This window comes from Ursus americanus, chromosome 26 (genome assembly GCF_024610735.1).
Source record: "Ursus americanus isolate L20-20 chromosome 26, mUrsAme1.1.p, whole genome shotgun sequence".
In the NCBI taxonomy this organism is placed as follows: domain Eukaryota; kingdom Metazoa; phylum Chordata; class Mammalia; order Carnivora; family Ursidae; genus Ursus; species Ursus americanus.
In genome coordinates this window covers 22,014,996-22,034,473 of record NC_142152.1, presented here as the reverse complement: position 1 = coordinate 22,034,473, position 19,478 = coordinate 22,014,996, and the positions used below count along the sequence as shown (strand labels likewise).

Here is a 19,478-nt window from a genome sequence, read left to right as displayed (position 1 = left end):
ACTTTTCCAAAGAAGATAGCCAGATGGCTAACAGACACATGAAAAGATACTCAACGTCACTCATCATCAGGGAAATATAAATCAAAACCACAATTAGATACCACCTCAAGCCTGTCAGAATGGCTAAAATTAACAACTGAGGAAACAAAAGGTGTTGGTGAGGCTGTGAAGAAAGAGGAAACCTTGTGCATTGTCGGTGGGAGTGCAAACTGGTGCAGTCACTCTGGAAAGTAGTATGGCGGTTCCTCAAAAAGTTAAAAATAGAGCTACCCTATGACCCAGCAATTGCACTACTAGGGATTTATTCAAAGGATACAAAATACAAAAATGCTGATTCAGAGGGGCACGTGCACCCCAATGTTCATAGCATTATCAACAATTGCCAAATTGTGGAAAGAGCCCAAATGTCTATCAACTGATAAACAGATAAAAAGATGTGTGTGTGTATGATTTTATATATATATATGCATATATACATATATATGTGTGTGTATATATACACACACAGAATATTACTGTGATCAAAAAATGAAATCTTCACATTTGCAACAACGTGGATGGAACTAGAATGTGTTATGCTAAGCAAAATAAGAGAAAGACAAAAATCATGATTTCACTCAGGTGAAATTTGAAGAAACAAAACAGATGAACAAAGGAGAAGGGAAGGAAAAGTAAAATAAGATAAAAACGGGGAGACAAACCATAAGAGACTGAACTATAGAGAACAAACAGGGTTGCTGGAGGGGAGGTAGGTGGGGAATGGGCTACATGGGTGATGGGCATTAAGGAGGGCACTTGGGATGAGCACTGGGTTTGTATGTGGTGATGAATCACTGGATTCTGCTCCTGAAACCAGTGCTGCACTGTATGTTAACTAACGTGAATTTAAATTAAAAAAAAAAATTATTTAAAAATCCCTGCTATGAAAGGGATTAGAGAGGCCAGAGACATGAAAGGTCACATATTGTATGGTTCCATTCACATGAAACATCCCGAAAAGGTAAATCTGCAGAGACAAAAAGCAAACTTATGGTGCCAGGGGCTGAGGAGGGTGGCCAGCAAGTGGGGAGTAATTGCTTAATGGGTAAAGGGTTTCCTTTATCGGGAAGATAAAAATGTTTTGGAACTAGAGGTAGTGGGTGTGAGTGTATTGTGAACGTACTGAATTGTTGACTTTTTTTTTTTTTAAGATTTTATTTATTAGAGAGAGCACAAGCACGGAGAGTAGCAGAGGGAGAGGGAGAAGCAAGTTCTCCGCTGAGCAGGGAGCCCGACACCAGGCTCAATCCCAGGACCCTGGGATCATGACCTGAGCCGAAGGCAGACGCTTAACCAACTGAGCCACCCAGGCGCCCCTGAATTGTTCACTTCTAAATGGCTATGTTATGTGAGTTTCACCTCAATTTTTTTAAATTTAAAAAGTGTATTAGAGTGGTGCCTACCTGGCTCAGTCTGTAGAGGGTGCAACTCTTGATCTCGGGATCATGAGTTTGAGCCCCATATGGAATGTAGAGATTACTTTCAAAAAAAGTAGATTAGAAATTTTAGTAGTTTTGATTTCTGATCTCAGTTTTGCCATTGCTATAATAAAATAGAGTTCTAAATATCACTGATTCTTTCCCTGGCTTCACTGAGGTATAATTGTATAATATAAAAAATAAAATTGTATATATTTAACATGATTTGATACATATTATAAAATGATTACCACAGTTCAGTTAATTAACACATCTGTCATCTCATATAGTTACCTTTTGTGTGTGTGTACGTGGTGAGCACATTTAGGATCTACTCTTAGCAAATTCTAGGCATATAGTATAATTAACTATAGTCACTACGGTGTACATTAGATCCCCAGAACTTCGTCATCTTATTCATTGGGATCTTGAATACAAAAAGAAGGAGTTTGAAAAATAACTCCTTGAGCTGTGCTGAGATCTGTATGATATTACAGTCTGGGTAAAAACTAGAAGCCTAAAACCTTCTGTTAGGAAAAGGAGGATCCCATACTTCCCTGTTTCTAGTGCTCCTAGAATTAGTGGAAAGAGGTACCTGAGTGGCTCAGTCAGTTGAGTGTCCAACTCTTGATTTCAGCTCAGGTCATGATCTCAGGGTCGTGAGATCCTGCACTCAGCAGGGAGTCTGCTTGAGACTCTCCCCCTCTCCCTCTGATCCTACCCCGTCAAATAAATGGATAAATCCTTGGGAAAAAAAAAAAAAAAAACTAGTGGAAAGAATTCCTGTCCTCACAAGGCAGGTGTGAAAACCTCTGTGTGGGGCTGGCCCCTTTAAGGCACAGAGACTGAAGCAATCTGGTAGCTAAGGAGTCATAATGACAACTTTCTTGGGTAATTCTCCCTGGAAATATAGTTCTTACTCTCCAGGACCAGAAATACTGAGGAGTGGTGCCACCTTCTCCTCACTTTGGTTGGTGAAAGATATATGTAAATGGGCTTATATATCTCTGGCTTCATTTTCTAAAATCCAGATGTCCTTGCCCTAGGCAGGAGACCATGTTATTTAGTTTGGGCTCTTTCCTATCCTTTGGGGAACACAGAGTTTAGTGAAAAAAATTCCCCTGAAGTGTGGTGTACATGGCCAGTTCTATTTCTAGAGCCTAGGAGGGAATGGAAGGGAGAAGGTCCTGGCCCACGAGCATCTGCAAAACCCACGGCTAATGTAAATGCATCTGTCGAAAAGAGTGCATGTAGCCTACGTGGAGGAACATTACTTTGGATTTTTGTTCAGGTTTTTTGTGAATCCTCCAGGACTCGCACTGCAAGTACAGAATGTGGGAGGAGAGAGGTGCTGAAGCCCACCATCACGAGAGCCTGTGACTTGGGCACACACCCTCCTGCATAGACTCCCTCGTCTTCCAAGACAGGGAGCCAAACTGCTATCTGTCACTGCAGGAGATGGTGGTTTGGAAATGGACATGCTGGGGGACCTTGAGTCCCTGCAGTTTGAGTATGGGATTCAAGAGGAAGATCGCAGCTGGCTGTATTTGCAGGGCCGTTCTCGAGGGCTGATGATCAAGGCCTGTGCCCATGCAACCTTCTTCTGCAAGCTACTCTGTAATTTGAGGTAAGCTAGGTCTCTAAGGTCAGGCAGATGGAGAAGAATATCCCTGTGGAGAATCCAAATGACTTAACTTTCTATATTGGAGGATACCTTTGGCAGGGGGAGTGTCTTCCTAACTTTTCCAACCCATAGTCAATCACTCCTGGTCCGAAGACACTGGGAAATGCATACCAGAGTCTCGGCTGTGGTTACATACCAAAGCATAGCTTGTGGTGGTTTCCTTTTGGTGGGTGGATTGATTAAATGATCATTCATTCACCCATTCACTCACTTACTGGGACCACAGCTACCAATGACTAGCTATCCTGTGGCTGTTGGCCGAAAATGAGGTTGGTTCTTCCTTTCAGGGCTAAGCTAATAGTGGAATTCTCCCTAACAGGAAAGCCACCTGAAACTTTGGGGGTCCTTTTGGTCAAGGGATTTTCATGAAACCCAGGGATACTGATTTGCAAAGAAGCTCAGTCTAGTCCTGACCTCTGGTGTCTTTGTACAACATGGCTTCGGACATTTAAACAGAAAGTATACCTAAGCCCAGACTCCTGAATTCTATAAGCTACTCCTGGAACATTGGTAGCGCCCCCCCCCCCCGACTACTTTTTTCTGAAATTAGATCAACTCCTGGATGGTGGGACCAGATCTGAATTGAACATGTTACAGATAATAGCAGATACACAAAGAGGCAGGCTGCTTAATGAGTCTGCTGATTGGTTGACTGATACGAATACATAAACCTTCTGGTTGCATCCCAGATGAGTGGTGAGAGACCAAAATGTGAATTTTCTGGGAAGCATTTTATATTTGGCACAGAGAATACGCTTAAATAGAATGCCTTAAATAGAAAGTGGCTTGTGATGTTTATATGGAAACTCCAGAGCTTAAGACTAATTTTAATAGAAATAGAGAACAAATAGAAGATTGTCATATAACAACAGTAAACAATGCCTTATATATTCAGACATCAGACTTTGTTCACCTTAGGCCAAGGAAACATATCCAGAACCAACAGTAAGTGAGCCTCTGGAAAGAGTGACCTCAAACCTTTGATCCTCAATTTCTCAGCTTTGTTTTCCCCTATATACCACTTACTTTTATATAAAAAATCATATGCTTGAAAAAAGCTGTTACCTGGTTACCCAGATGTATGCAAAACTAAAATAGTAAACCAGAAAGAGTAGGTGTATGGTAGGAGGGGGCTATGCTTCTCATGGCAATGAAAACTGACAGCTGTCTGCTCAGGAAGCAATGAAGGAGCATATTCTATTCCAGGATGCTGCAGAAACAGTTGGCTGTTCACAAGGATCGTTCTGAGTCAAACAGTTAAATATTCAGACCTTGTGTTTATGAAGGCAGGGAAATGCATGGTACATGTAACAACAGCAAAGTATGTTCACTTAAAAATGTTTTAAACAAGTTTTGGTCCCTGAAGGGGTGTGCTTTACTTTGTGGAAAATTCACTCAGGGGGAACATTTCTTTCCCCAGTAATGCTGGATAAGTAGCACCTATTTGGAATGCCTTATCTCTGGACTACTGAAGGTGCCACCAGGCTGCCACATGAGGAAGTTAAAGCAGAGAACATCGGAGGGTGACAGTTAAGAGCTCCAGGGTGTACGTGTATTTACTTATGTGTCTGTGTGTTCATTCTCCAGGGAATCATTCCATGAGAAGCAAACTTCCAGCTGTCTCTTGACTGGATTGCTTACTGGCATTCGTGATGATGATGAGTTAAAGGTGGGCATCATTGGAGGTGGCCACCTTGGGAAGCAGCTGGCTCGTGTACTGCTTCAGCTTGTCCCCATCCCTGCTGAGAACCTGAGGATATCCACTCGGAGGCCAGAGGCCCTGGGTGAGGAGCAGTGTGTGGCAGAGAGGGACTCGGGTATTGATGAGGCCGTTTTGAAAGGGTCCCTTGAAAAAGGAATCCCTGCACGCAGCATTCTGAGTTGTCTGCTTGCTAGCCCTGAAAAAAGAAAGGTGTGTGTGTGTGTGTGTGTGTGTGTGTGTGTGTTTAAAGATTTATTTATTTATTTATTTATTAGAGAGATCATGTGTGTGCGAGTGGGGGGAGGGGCAGAGGGCGAGGCGGTAGAGAGAGAATCTCAAGCAGACTTCCTACCGAGCATGGAGCCTGAAGCAGGGCTCAGTCTCATAATCCTGAGATCATGACCTGAGCCAGAATCAAGAGTCAGACACTCAACCGACTGAGCCATCCAGGCGCCCCAAGTGTGTGGTTTTTTAAAAAGATTTTACTTTTTAAGTAATCTCTGCACCCAATGTGAGGCTCAAACCCACAACCCTGAGATCCAGAGTTGCAAGCTCCACCGACTGAACCAGTCAGGCGCCCACAGAAATATGGTATTTAACGTTCCTTAGAACAACTTTCTTATGCTCCTGTTTCTCTTCAGATCAAATAAAACTTTATCTTTTTACTAAAAAAAGAGAAAAAGGAAAAAGGAAAACTTTCTTCTCCATGTAAATGTTTGCTATTCATCTCTCCTCCCTGTGCCCTTGGCGGTAAGATAGCTTTCTGGGTCTTTGATACAGAGAAGCTTTCCAAAGAGAGTTCAAATCTTCTAACTGGACCAGTTAGAGTCTGGTGAGTATTAACGAGTTCCAAATATTTGACCTTGTGTTTTTAAAAATAGCAATTAGTGGGGCGCCTGGGTGACTCAGTCAGTTGAGCATCCAAGTCTTGGTTTTGGCTCAGGTCATGATCTTGGGGTTGTGGGATGGAGCCTCGTGTCAGGCTCTGCACTGGGCATTGAGTCTACTTGAGATTCTCTCTCTCCCTTTCCCTCTGCGCCTCCCCTGCTCATGCTCTCTAATTAACTTATTGAAATCTTTTAAAAAATAAATAACAATTACAAAGTTAAAAAAATGTTTTATAATGATTCCACTTCCTAGTCTATGGTGATAGAAATCAGAACGGTGGTGACTGACTGGGGGGTGGGAAGGGAACTTTCTAAGGAGATGAAAGCGTTTTATATCTTGAGAGAGGTATGAGTTACATGGGTGTATGCATTTGTCAAAAATGATCAGACTAGATACTTCAGATCTATGCATTGCCCTGTATATAAATTATACTCTAATAATAAAAATGTAAAATAATAGTATGCATATTATAGAAAATTACCTCTATAAGGAAGTAAATAATAACTATCTGTGATATCTTACCAGGGTTATCATTTCCTTCCTGTATTTTTCTGATTATATCAAATTTGATCAATAATTGGTACTGTGACAAAGTTGTCTGTAGTCTGTATTTTTCACTGAGTATCGTGAGCATATTCTATTATTTAACATTCTTCAAAATCATGATTTTAAGGTTACCTAGTCTGACTCTCAACCAACTGAGCTACCCAGGTGCCCCTTAATCACCGTTTTAATAGGCTTTTTAAATTTTTCTTATTTTAATATATTCTTCATTGATCACTAGAAGAACTGAATATGTTTTATAGCTTTATTACTATTTCATTTTTTTGAGTTCTTTTTGTCCAGTTTTTCTGTTGGAATGCCTAAATTTTTCTTATTAATTTGCAAACATTCTTTCTATATTAAACTTAAAAAAAATCTTACCATGTAAGACAAATTTCTCAAATTTTATAGGACTAGTATATATGTTTCAATAAGGTGCATATATTCGTTGGAAAGCACTATATTTATTAATAATAAAATTACAGTTTTAGAACATCCCTGCATGTTGTGTACGGAAGAAAGAATTCAAAATGCTTAGCATCAATTTCGTTTTTCTTTTTCTTTTTTTTTTAAGATTTTATTTGTTTATTTGACAGAAGAGTGCATGAGCTGGGGTGGGGGAGGGAGAGGGAGAAGCAGATTGCCCACCCAGCAGGGACCACCCTAAGGATCATGATCTAAGCCAAAGGCAGATGTTTAACCGACTGAGCCACCCAGCACCCCTCAGCATCAGATTCTATACACTTTTGAGAACAACCTTTGAAAGAAGAATGGATGAGAATGTTTTCTAAACTTCCTCTTTGTCCTGTTCATCTTCCAGGTTTACGAGGGCCCAGATAACATCAGCATCAAATGTATCATGTACTCTTGGTGGTTAAAATAAGAACTCACTTCTCCAATGTCTGTAACATTCTGTTTTCCAATAACCCTTAAAACACACTACCTTATGTGAGTTTACACTTTTACTTTTGATATTCCTATCGAATAAGTACAAATGATTAACTGCCAGGGACTGAATGCATATACATGAGTCATCACATTTCTCTCAACTTTTAAAACTATCTTATTCACAGTAAGTTGCATATACTTTACTGAAACTGTAAGTATATCTTTCCAAACTCCTCCCAGCCTTTGCCCTATATTCTTCCACCCTCTTAGCCTTTCCCATCAGCTCAAGCCCCATGATTTCTCAAAACCTCAGTTTCCTCATCTATATTATAGGAATAATACTAATCTCAGAAGGTCCTTGTGAGGATTGACTTGGATAATGTACATAAAGTACTTTGCACACTACCTGGCACGTGATAAACCGTCAGTAAATTAGAGCAAGAAGGCTTCTTCCAGATTTTTTTCTTCCTAAAAACCAGACAAACCTACCTAAAAAATTCTAGCGTTTAGTGTAAAAATAGGATAAGGATGAATTATAATCTCAAGCCCGGCTGCAGTGACACTGGCTGCTTTGATAATGGGGTTAGGGCACGGCCCGTGTCTCTTAGAAGATGTGAGGAGGGGGTCTCTTTGATTTATGTGGAGACAGGACTTGAGAAAAAGTCATAGTGATCTTCTCCCCACAGCTGAGGTTTAGGTCAAACTCCTTTGTATTCTAATCTTTCTTTCTTCCTTTATCCCCGCCCCCCAGATGAGTTCCAGAAACTGGGAATCCAGTGTTTTTACCACAACCCTTATTTGGTGGACTGGGCCAATGTGATATTCCTCTGCTGCCTGCCATCTCAGCTGCCTAACATCTGCCTAGAAATTCAAACCCGCCTTGAAAAAGGCTGCATCGTGTACAGCTTCGTAGCTGCCGTCCCAATAGCCAGGTATCCTGTTAGGGTGAACCTGGAGCTGGCAGAACTGCTCCGTCCCCTCATATCTGGCTCCTTACACACACACACACACACACACACACACACACCCCGCCTTGGAGTTGATCATTCCCAGTAATAAGGTGGAAGCAGCTTCACCTGCAACACCCAGCCAGCGTTTCTAATTGTGTCTTCCCCACTTCTCCATAAACAGCCCTTGTGGGTGGACTGTTTTCTTTGATGCGCAAATGTTTAGAACTGCAATGGAGCATTGCTTCCCACCGCTGGAAGCTAACTGGTGTGTTCCCCTTGTGCATCAGTGGGAGGGGAAACCAGCAGTCCACAACATGAAAAGTGATAGACAGCATGTGTCAAATATTATTTTTGCACCCCTGCTGTCTAGCCTAGTGCCTGGCACGAGACAACATTCACTAAATGTCAGGTAGACTGCTGAAGGATCCAACTGATAAGGAGTGCCCTCAGTGCTGCCTCTGAGCGGTGCTGTGCGGGGCAGGAAGTGGTTGGGGTTGGATGCGATCCAACGCAGATTATGGAATGGCTTATGGGAGTCCTGGCTCTGCACCTCCTGTCTTGGGGGCTTTCCTTTTAGGTTGAAACTCCTACTGAACCACACCAATATCTTGCGGCCTCAGTATCATTGTGTTGAAGATTTTGTCAACATCTGGGGGGCCCATAAGGACATCACGGCTGCTCTCCGAGATCCTGTGATTCTTCAGGCTACCTGCCCCTACAGTCCTGCTGGTAATGGCTTGCTTCGTTTTGGGCACTCTTTTGAAAGTTACTTTCCTCTTGGCCTGGTGCTATTTTATAATCCCTGTGTGTGTGTGTGTGTGTGTGTGTGTGTGTCTTGGGTGTGTGTGTAGGGGGATACAGGCTGGACACTTTCTGAGCTCTTTAGTTTTTTGTTTTGCTTTGTTTCGTTTTTTTAAAGATTTTATTTATTTATTTGACAGAGAGAGTAAGAGAGAGAGCATAAGCGGGGGGAGAAGCAGAGGGAGAAGCAGAGGGAGAAGCAGGCTCCCCACCGAGCAGGGAGCCCAGCAAGAGGCTTGATCCCAGAACCCCAGGATCATGACCTGAGCCAAAGGCAGATGCTCACCCAACTGAGCCACCCAGGCACCCCCAGCTATTTAGGTTTTGAATGGGAACAGTTTTGGTGGCAAAAAGCCAGCCTTCTTTTGGGAAAGCAGAAGTCTGAGCCTTCAGACCTGTTAAGGCTGAACCAGAAACAGCCACACATGAAGAGCCTATTGAAACAGGAGAATGTGATGTCTGGCACTCAGCAGCTTTTCCCTGCTCTAGTCTTGTATTTTTCCCAAGTCTCTTCTCCTCATTGGAAGGATCATTCTAGAGATTTCTAGGATGCTTTTGCCATTAGCAATGTCTACATTAGTCATACCTGTCCTCCTATGGTAGGGTTGACACACAATTTGTTATAAAGGGCACAATTAGGGCTCTTGGCTTACAAAGAGGAGTGTTTGCTTATCTTCAGGTGCATATGACCGACCTATCTTGTCCTACATTCTAGGCAAACCCTTTCGGTGGTGCTAACTGGTATTTCCCTCCCCATTAATGTGTAGGGGGAATAATCCTCAATATCAAGTGGTTGGAAGGAGTGTTGTACGTGGTCCTAAACATCTGCACCGCAAGGGACATGCCTCACTTACAAGTGCTACAGCTTCTGAATGAACTGTTACTCTCTGTGCACGTTGAAGCCTGTGAGAAAGATGGAGCATCTTGCCCCATATTTCAGTTACATGATATTGTCAGCCAAGTCTATAGCAAGAACCTATCTCAGCGAAGGTAAGGCATCAGACAGCTGGCTATTCTAATTTCTCCCACACTGTTTTCTTAGCAGGTGCTTTTTTTTCTCTTTTTTGCCTTTCATGTAGTCTTTAAAATAATACATTCTTGGGGTTTTTAAAAAAATATTTATTTGAGGGAGAAAGAGAGAGAGGAAAGGAGAGAGAGTGCACGCGCATGAGCAGGGGGGAGGGGCAGAGGGAGAGGGAGAAGCAGACTCCCCGCTGAGCAGGGAGCCCAACACAGGGCTCAATCCCACAACCCCAAGACTACGATCCAAGCTGAAACCAAGAGTCAGACAGCCAACTGACTGAGCCACCCAGGGGCCCCTATTTTGGATATTTTCTTTTTTTTTTTTTTTTAAGATTTTATTTATTTATTTATTTGAGAGCAAAAGTGAGAGAAGTCACAGAGGAAGAGGGAGAAGCTGACCTGCTGCTGAGTAGAGAGCCCAGTGCAGGGCTCGACCCCAGGACCCTGAGATCATGACTTGAGATGAAGGCAGACGCTTCGGCATTTAACTGACAGAGCCACCGAGAGGCCCCTATTTTGAATATTTTCAAAGATTTTTTAAAAAGTCTCCAAATACTCCTTTTCTATGTAGCATACTGTTGTCATTTCACTATGCAATACCATCTCTTATCCCTTTAAGATTGTAAATGAAAGAATTTTTTTCTTCTGTGAGGAGTCTGTTTCTTTCAGGTTGTTTTCTGATCATTTGTTTTGATCTCTATCACTCATTTGAGCAGCTTTATTCAGTATATGGAGAACTTTGTCTGCTTATATTTAAGATCCCAGTACTAGAAAGTTGCTTGGAAACTCTGCAGTCAAATGTTCTACCCCTGAGCTGACCCCCTTTTGGAAACTCTGTGCTACTGTGGTCTTTATTACAGAGTGATTTGATCAGCTGTTTCCTTGGAAAACCTTGAATATTGGTATCTTTAAGTCTTTGGTACCCAACTTGGGGAAAGAAAGCTGTGTAAGAGGAGGGGTGGTCTTATCACTAGATTTTTTCTTCTTTTTTTTACTTTTCCCTCCTCTATTCAACAAATTCTTTCCTTCAACAGTACCTATTGTCTCCCTGTCCAGAGACCCTCTATTTAACCCTTCCAGAGAATACATCTTCTGTTGGGGAGGAGGAGGGACAGTCTTCTGACTATACAGTTGGTAGGGTGCTGTGAGGGTCTCTCTCCCTTTTAAGATTTTCAACCCATCATCCTATTTTTAGTCCCATCTCAGTTCCACTTCCTGATGTACTTCCTGAGTCTTTTGTGGGTTCTATGATGTAAATGGACTGTGTCTTGGTTTTCCCTATTGTGGACTTCAGATTCAGCTCAGTGTTATCATTTGTCCATATTTTTTCCAGCTTCCAACTTGTTGCTCTTGTGTTCTCTCTCATTCTCATTTTATATTGTTTGTCTATTTTTCTTTTGGATTGTTTGCTTTTATTTATTGTTTTATAAAAGGTTTTTAGTAGGAATATGTTATGTATTTTGGAAATAATTTTCATATTTTTCTTACTTTTTGGTAACTTTTGCTGTTCAAGGATTCTAATTTTTGTAGTCAAAATTGTCAAATTACTTCTTTATGACTTTAGGGTTTCAAGTCATACTTATTAAGAACCTCTTCATCCTAAGATATTCTATCTTTTCTTCTAGTAATTTATTTTTTAAATATTTAAATCTTGGATCAGTTTGGGATTTTTAATATCTTCTATTCATTTTGGAAAGCCAATTGTCCTAACATTATTTATAGAATAGTTGTTTCTTTTCCTACCAGTTTGAAATAAGATTTTCATCATTGGCTAAACTGCAAGATATTTGTGGGTATATTTTTAGACTCTATTCTGAACTGTGGACCTATTTTTCTATTCCCATGTTATGATTAATTACTATAATGTGTATCTATATTTTGGTATCTGGTAGGCCAAGTCCTCTTTAACATTATTTTCCAAAATCTTAATCCTTCTTACACATTTATTCTCTGTGTGCATTTTTTTTTTAAAGATTTTATTTATTTATTCGACAGAGAAAGAGACAGCCAGCGAGAGAGGGAACACAAGCAGGGGGAGGGAGAGGAAGAAGCAGGCTCATAGCGGAGGAGCCTGATGTGGGGCTCGATCCCATGACGCCGGGATCACGCCCTGAGCCGAAGGCAGACGCTTAACCGCTGTGCCACCCAGGCGCCCCCTCTGTGTGCATTTTTAAAAAATATTTTATTTATTTATGTGAGAGAGAAACAAAGCAGGGGGGGAAGGGCAGAAGGAGAGGGAGAGGGACAAGCAGACTCCCCACTGAGCATGGAACCTGACTTGGGGCTGGATCCCAGGACCTGAAGATCATGACCTGAGCCAAAATCAGACACTTAACCAACTGAATCACCCAGCCGCCCCCTTCATGTGAATTTTTAAAAAATGACCTGAAAAATTAGAAAAATAACAAATGTTTGTGGTAAATAGGGTATCAACTAAAATGTACCAAACAGAAAGTGAAAGTACCTCCCTCAAATCCCATTTTCCAGAGGTAACTACTATTAACATATGCTTTGACAAATGAACTTGAAAAATAGGCTGTTTTTAATGTTAAGTCACTGAGTGGGACGTTTGCTCTTGGCTTCTGGCACTACTTATCAAGTTGAAAATGAAGAAGGAGTGATGGAATATCATCTTTTTGCAACCTTTAATGAAATAATGAATCTAGGCAACATTAGGTGAAAAGTTGACGGGGGAACTTCATAATGAATAGATCAGACTGAATCTGTTAATCAGCCTTAACACTGCAGAAGGAGAGACAATGTGTTTCTGGATAAAAATAGACACAAATGAAAAAAAAAATAGACACAGATGAGATATTCTTATCAAAAAAAGTCAAACCTGAATTTGATCAAGTCTATAGATACAAATTCAAGAGACAGTAAAGTGTTAAATGACCATGAGATATAATCAGCAAAATCCAGAATATGGGAAACTTTAGAGGATAAACAACCCAATTTCTTCAACAAATAAACTGCAAGAGGAAAAAAAAAAGAGGAAGGGGAACTTACAGATTAAAAAAAAAAAAAGACTTAAAAGTTACATTAACCAGGCGCCTGGTTGGCTCAGTTGGTTAAGCAGCTGCCTTTGGCTCAGGTCATCATGGTCTCGGGGTCCTTGGATCTAGTCCCACATTGGGCTTCCTGCTTAGCAGGGAGTCTGCTTCTCCCTCTGCCTCTCCCCCCCCCCCCACCCCTCTGCTTGTGCACACATGCTCTCTCTCTCTCAAATAAATAAATAAAATCTTTAAAAAAGAAAAGTCACATTGACCAAAATGTATGTGTAGACTGGGTTTCCTATCTCTCCCTTCCTTTAATTAATGTTGTAAACAACATAAATAGATTTCCTAATATTAAGCTTTCATTGCATTCTTAAACTCTACTTAATAACACGCTTCCAGATCTGTTTTGCTTGTATTTTGTTTAAGACATTTTCATCATACTGAAAAATAAAATTGGTCTGTAGTTTTCAAATTTGGTATCAACACTGTGTTAACCTCATAGAATTAGGAAGCCTTTATTTTCTGGAACAGAACAGAGGAATTTAGAGGTTTCTTGAAGATTTGACAGAACTTTACTGCAGATCTCTCCGGTCCAAATATCTGGCAGGGAAAGTTGCAATTCGACAGTCTTTTCAGTTTTTCCAATTTATGATCTGTTCAGGTTTACTACTTCCTGAGTCAACTTTGGTAATTGGTATTTTTCTAGCAAAAATATTTCATTTTTATCTGGATTTCAAATTTGATGGCCTATAATTGTACTTGTATTTTTAAAATCTCATTAGATTATATCTTATTTTGCATTTCTAAGATTGTATATGTGTTTTAAAATTTTTCTTGGTTAAATTTGCTAACAGCTTGTCTATTTTATTGATCTTTTAAAATAATCAGTTTATAGTTTTATTTATTAATTCTACTGGTCAACTTTTTAATTCAAGTATTTCTACTTTTATCTTTAATAATTAGTTCCTTCCTCTTTTCTTTCGCGTTATTTTGTGGCTTTTTTTCTTAGCTTCTTGAATTGAATATTTATGTCTCATTTAATTTCAATCACATTATTATTATAAAAATAGTAAGAGCTAAGAAGGCTCATCTAGCCTCTTTGGCTATGTGCTATTGGTCTTTAAAATAACGATGACCTTGTTGGGCACAAAGTTCCTGTGTTATTCAAATCCACTATATCCTTGTTACTCAGACGAGCTGGGATCCACGCCATCATCTGGAAATTTGTTTAGAAACAGAGAATCTGGGGCCCCACCCTAGTTATATGGAATCAGAATCTGCATTTTTACAAAATCCCAAGTGATAACCACATTAAAGTTGAAAAAGTGCTGTTCTATATTTTCATCAGATGATTTGTTAGACATGACATATTAGTATTTCTAATTAGTATTTCTAATTAGTATTCCACTCTGTAGTTTCTCACATGCTCTTCATATTTCTGATAATCTTTGTAAAGTTTGAAGCCATATCATCTGATGAATAAAAGTTCATAACATTAATGGCTTCTTGGTGAATTGTACTTTTTTTTCAACACTTGTTTAACGTTTTTTAAAGACTTAATTTTTTTAAAGATTGTATCCATTTATTTTTGTGAGAGAGCATGAGCGGGGGGCGGGGCAGAGGGAGAAGCAGACTCCCCACTGAGCAGAGAGCCCGATGTGGGACTCAATCACAGGACCCTGGGATCATGACCTGAGCCAAAGGCAGACACTTAACCAACTGAGCCACCCAGGTGCCCCTGAATTGTACTTTTTAATTCCATCCCCACTCTTTTTAAATTTTTTATTTAAAAAAATATTTGAGAGAGAGCAAAAGCAAGAAGGATCACAGAGGGAAAAGGAGAGGGAGAAGCAGACTCCCAGCTAAGTGGAGAGCCCAACGTGTGGTTCAATCCCAGGACCCCGGGATCATGACCTGAGCCGAAGGCAGATGCTTATCTGACAGAGCCACCCAAGTGCCCCATCCCCACTCTTTTAAAAAAACAACTTTTTAAAAAATACTTATTTATTGGGGTGCCTGGGTAGCTCATTCACATGCAAAAAATCATTCACATGAAAAATAATACAAACAAATTCCATGTACCCATTTATCTACTTTCCCCCAATGGTACAAATTTTAGTACAAATATCTCTACATGGATATGATAAAACTATAATAGAATACTACAACCAGGATAATGCTACTGATATAGTCAAGATCTAGAACAGGTCTATATCACTGAGTGATCCTTCATATTGGCCATCTCCTCCTCAACTTGGCAATTGTTAATCTGTTTTCCATTTCTGTATTTTGTCATTTCCAGAATGTTACATAAATGGAATCAGAGAGTATGTAACCTTTTGGGATTGGCCTTTTTCATTCAGCATAATTCTCTGGAGATTCATCCAAGTTGCTGGGTATATTAATAGTTTATTCCTTCTTATTGCTGAGTAGTATTTGTAGCATGGATGTACCGTACTTTACTCATTCATCTGTGGAAGGACTCCTGAGTGGTGTCCAGTTTAGCTGTTTTGTTTTTGTTTTTTCTTTCAGTTTTTGGCTATTATGAATAAAGTTGCTATGAACATTCATGTACAGGTTTTTTGTGAACATGAATTTTCATTTATCTGGAACAAATGCTCATGATTACAATTCCTAGGTCAGTTGGTAGTTGTATGCTTTTTGTTTTGTTTTGTTTTTTGTTTGTTTGTTTTTAAGACACTGCCAAACTGTTTTTCAGAGTGGTTGTATTGTTTTACATTATCGCTAGCAATGTATGTTCCAGTTTCACTGCATCCTCACCAGCATTTGGTGTTGTCATTAATTTTTATTTTACCATTACATCTGTAGATCAATTTGTGGAGAATTGACATATTTATTATGTTGAGTTTTCCCATCCATGAACACAGTATGTCTCTCCTTTTATTTAGCTCTTCTTTATTTCGTCAGCATTTTGTAGTTTTTAGTATGCAAGTCTTTTTTTTTTTTTTTTTGTAAAGGTTTATTTATTTATTTGAGAGAGAAAGCACGAGCATGAGCGGGAGGGACAACGGGGAGGAAGAGAGAATCTCAAGCAGACTCTGTCCTGAGCACAGAGCTGGACACCAGGCTCAATCTCATGACCCCGAGATCATGACCTGAGCCAAACCAAGAATTGGCCACTTAACCAACCGTGCCACCCAGGTGCCCCAGTATGCAAGTCTTATACATGTTTTGTTAGATTTACATCCAAGGTTTCCTTTTGTGTGTGTGTGAATGGAATTGCATTTTTAATTTTAGTGCCCAAGAGTTCATTGCTAATATATCTATAAATAGAATTGGTTTTTGTATTGCTTGTTTCCTGTGACTTTGCTGAACTCATTTATTAGTTCTGGGAATTCTTTTTGTGGATTCTTTGGGATTTTCTACATAAATAATCATGTCATCTATAAGTAGGGACAGATTCATTTTGTCTTTGCAATCTGTATGCTTTTTTGCCCTTTTCTTGCCTTATTACATTGTCTACAACTTCTAGTACTCTGTTAAATAAGGAGGGTGAGAGCAGATATCCTTGCTTTTACTCTGATCTTTTTAACACTGTAACAACCCTATGTCTTAATACTTTTTAACTTGAATTGACTTAACTTGAGTAATACTTAACGTTGCTCTGCTTTTATTTGCATATTAACTTCTACTTCTTTCCCTATACAATTGAAGAGGATATCTTATAAGAAATGAGATTTTTTTTCTATTTTTAAAAAAAATTATTTATTTATTTGAGAGAGAGAGGGTGTGCACTGGGGGAGGGGCAGAGGAGAGGGAGAGAACAAGCAGACTCCGCACTGGGTGTGGAGCCTGATGTAGGGCTCAATCTCATGACTCTGAGATCACAACCTGAGCAGAAATGAAAAGTTAGACACTTAACTGACTGCACCACTCAGGCACTCCAGATCTTTTCTATTCCTAATGTCCATGATCCTCTTATGTATCCTTCCTTCCTTCCTTCCTTCCTCCCTCCCTCCCTCCCTCCCTCCCTCCTCCTTCCTTCCTTCCTTCCTTCCTTCCTTTTGAGAGAGAGAGAGTGAGCACATAAGCAGGGGGGAAGGGCAGAGGGAGAGAGAGAGAGAATCTTAATCAGGCTCCATACTCAACACAATGCCTGACGTGGGGCTTGATCTCATGACCCTGAGATCATGATCTGAGCCAAAATCAAGAGTCCAATGCTTAACCCACTGAGCCATCCAGGCGCCCCTTATGTATTCTATTTCTAAATTCAAGGAAAATATACTGAAAAGGATATCAATGTCATTATTATAATCATTCTTTAATTATGAATTCCCTCCCAGATGCACTTAGAAAAATGTACATATATGCAAAATGCATCATAAGTACAATTAAATCCACATAGTGAATAGTTGTAGCTGAATGTTTATGAACTTTAATTAGCTTGATATAGAAAATACAGAACCTTATTTCCAAGTGTTGGGAAACTTTCTTTAAAAGAAATGTTTAACAGCCAAATCAGATGTATTAAACAGACATGAAAAACTAACAGTATTTTTTTTTTCCACCCCAGGCCTTTCCCCTGGTTTGATCTGACTGCTGTGCAACTCAAGGAAACTCCCTTTAGTCAGCATCTCTCAGCCAGTACTGCTCTCCAGGACCACCTTACCTATCGATACTGTGATTCATTTGGTATCTCCCTACCCAAAGAACAGCAGCCAGGGGTTTCCACAGGCTCTGCCTCTCAATAAGAGAAGAGATCTCAGGAATCAGGATTTTTTTCCCTCCACAATGCTTGTACCCTGATTATCACAATTGACATTGGAAGTCATGTGAGTGCCTTGTGTTTGCCACATGTTTGTCCATTAAGGAATTAGAAAAGCATACTAATTGTTCTTTAACATATAGAATAAAACAAGAGGTTTTTTACATCAGTATATTTGGGTATATCTGGCTTTTGGAAGCAACCAAATGAAACTGTATAACCTGACACACTTAAGAAAGCTGCTTCCCCAGGAAAGCCATGTTAATATAAAATATCTTTCTTCTAAAAGCTAAATTCAAGAAGTTATGTCATTATTAGACTGTACAGACTGCAGCTTGTTTTCCTATAGCAGTGTGTAGCTGACAAATGATACAGCTTGATTTTCCTACCATTTTGGATAAAGAAGTAAAATGTGGTAAACAATCTTAATTGAATTATGACTCATTTCATGCTTATTTCAGCTATATAGGACTGTCCTGGAACTATCTTGTTTAAAGCTGCTCCCATTTAAACCACTTTATTTTTATTTTAAATAGGTAAGAAAGTATTTATTGACAAAGAAAAAAATAGCTCATCTTAAATTATTGGACACTTGGAGAGTTAGGACCCTTTCTTCTGAGATCTCTTTAGGCGATTTACATAGAAATTCTTCCTGATGGTACCCTAGCTGCCCCTCACTGACTCATTTAAACCATTTTAAACCATAAAACCATTTTTATAAATAGCTGGCATTTATATTAAATGGCTAAAAATAATTTTGCAAAATATAGATCTTATTCCTACACTGCAAAGTTATTTCCTTAATGTTCTGCAAATACTTTATGTCAGTGATATTGAGTAGAAAACAGTAGAAGTGAAGTGACCATCAGGCTGAGGAGGAGAACTATGCTGTGCCATTGAACAGAACCACTGCTTGCTAAATGTGAAAGTGCTTTTGAACAAAATCATTCACTATACATGTAAACCAGCATGGTGTTAGGTTAATCATTTACATTTTTCTTTTTTGCATAATTGTAAGCCAGGCAAACTCAATGGCATGGTGTAGGATGGTCTGAGATAAAATTTCATTGGTCCTATTTGGGAAAAAAGTAGGTTCATCATCAGATATTAATGTTTGGTATGAATGCTAATTTGAGGTATTGTTCCTTTTCTCAGAAAAGAAAAAAAAGAATTGGGATTCCTTTGACTATTCATTCAGGTGTAGGGAACTGGACAGGGCACATCATTGTCCTTCTGGATTATGGTAGTCCTTTAGTGGCTTTTAGGGTTAAGAAGTGAGGCTGGGAAGAGAAAGAGCAGTTAAGTCTATAAAACTAGACAGGAACTGGAGTCATTCAAGCAAGAAGTATTTTGTCATTTCTTTTGAACCGTCCAGTCATGGGTAGACTCTAGCCTGAATTCATTCATTCCTTCCTTCCTTCCTTCCTTCCTTCCTTCCTTCCTTCCTTCCTTCCTTCCTTCCTCCCTCCCTCCCTCCCTCCCTCCCTCCCTCCCTCCCTCCCTTCCCTTGTAAACCCTACCCCCAATGTGGGGCTCAAACTTAAAACCCCAAGATCAAGAGTACATTCTCTACCAACTGAGCCAGCCAGGTGCCCCCTGAATTTCATTTTATAAAGGTCTGGAAGGTATCACATAAAAGAGTCTTGTAAACAAACCCCAGTCCCTATTCCATAGTCAGTGGTACTTCTATAAGCCAAGTTGTTTGTAAGGATGAATATAAAATTTAAAAAATACTAAAAGCTTTTTTTCTCTGATGCAAAAAAGAACTCCCCTCCTCCCTTTTCTTAAAACATTTGCTTTAGAAAACATGTAATTTA

General features: G+C 39.7%; 1 protein-coding gene across 1 annotated transcript; it reads left to right on the top strand.

Annotated features, from left to right (window-relative positions):
- The first annotated feature begins 2,814 nt into the window (after positions 1 to 2,814).
- Positions 2,815 to 17,647, top strand: NOXRED1 (NADP dependent oxidoreductase domain containing 1). Its single transcript, XM_045807736.2, has 6 exons — positions 2,815 to 3,084; positions 4,729 to 4,925; positions 7,914 to 8,094; positions 8,690 to 8,841; positions 9,681 to 9,903; positions 17,470 to 17,647. The coding sequence occupies exons 1-6, from the start codon at positions 2,930 to 2,932 to the stop codon at positions 17,645 to 17,647; spliced, it is 1,086 nt and encodes a 361-aa protein (XP_045663692.1). The 5' UTR covers positions 2,815 to 2,929.
- The last annotated feature ends 1,831 nt before the right edge of the window (positions 17,648 to 19,478 follow it).

What these genes read in the sequence shown, in the direction of transcription:
- NOXRED1 (XM_045807736.2), top strand. Translation starts at nt 2,930, where the DNA reads ATGGACATGCTGGGGGACCTTGAGTCCCTGCAGTTTGAGTATGGGATT. An exon ending in GCTGCCGTCCCAATAGCCAG is followed by an intron (nt 8,095 to 8,689) that starts GTATCCTGTTAG and finishes CTTTCCTTTTAG; the next exon opens with GTTGAAACTCCTACTGAACC. An exon ending in AAGAACCTATCTCAGCGAAG is followed by an intron (nt 9,904 to 17,469) that starts GTAAGGCATCAG and finishes TTTCCACCCCAG; the next exon opens with GCCTTTCCCCTGGTTTGATC.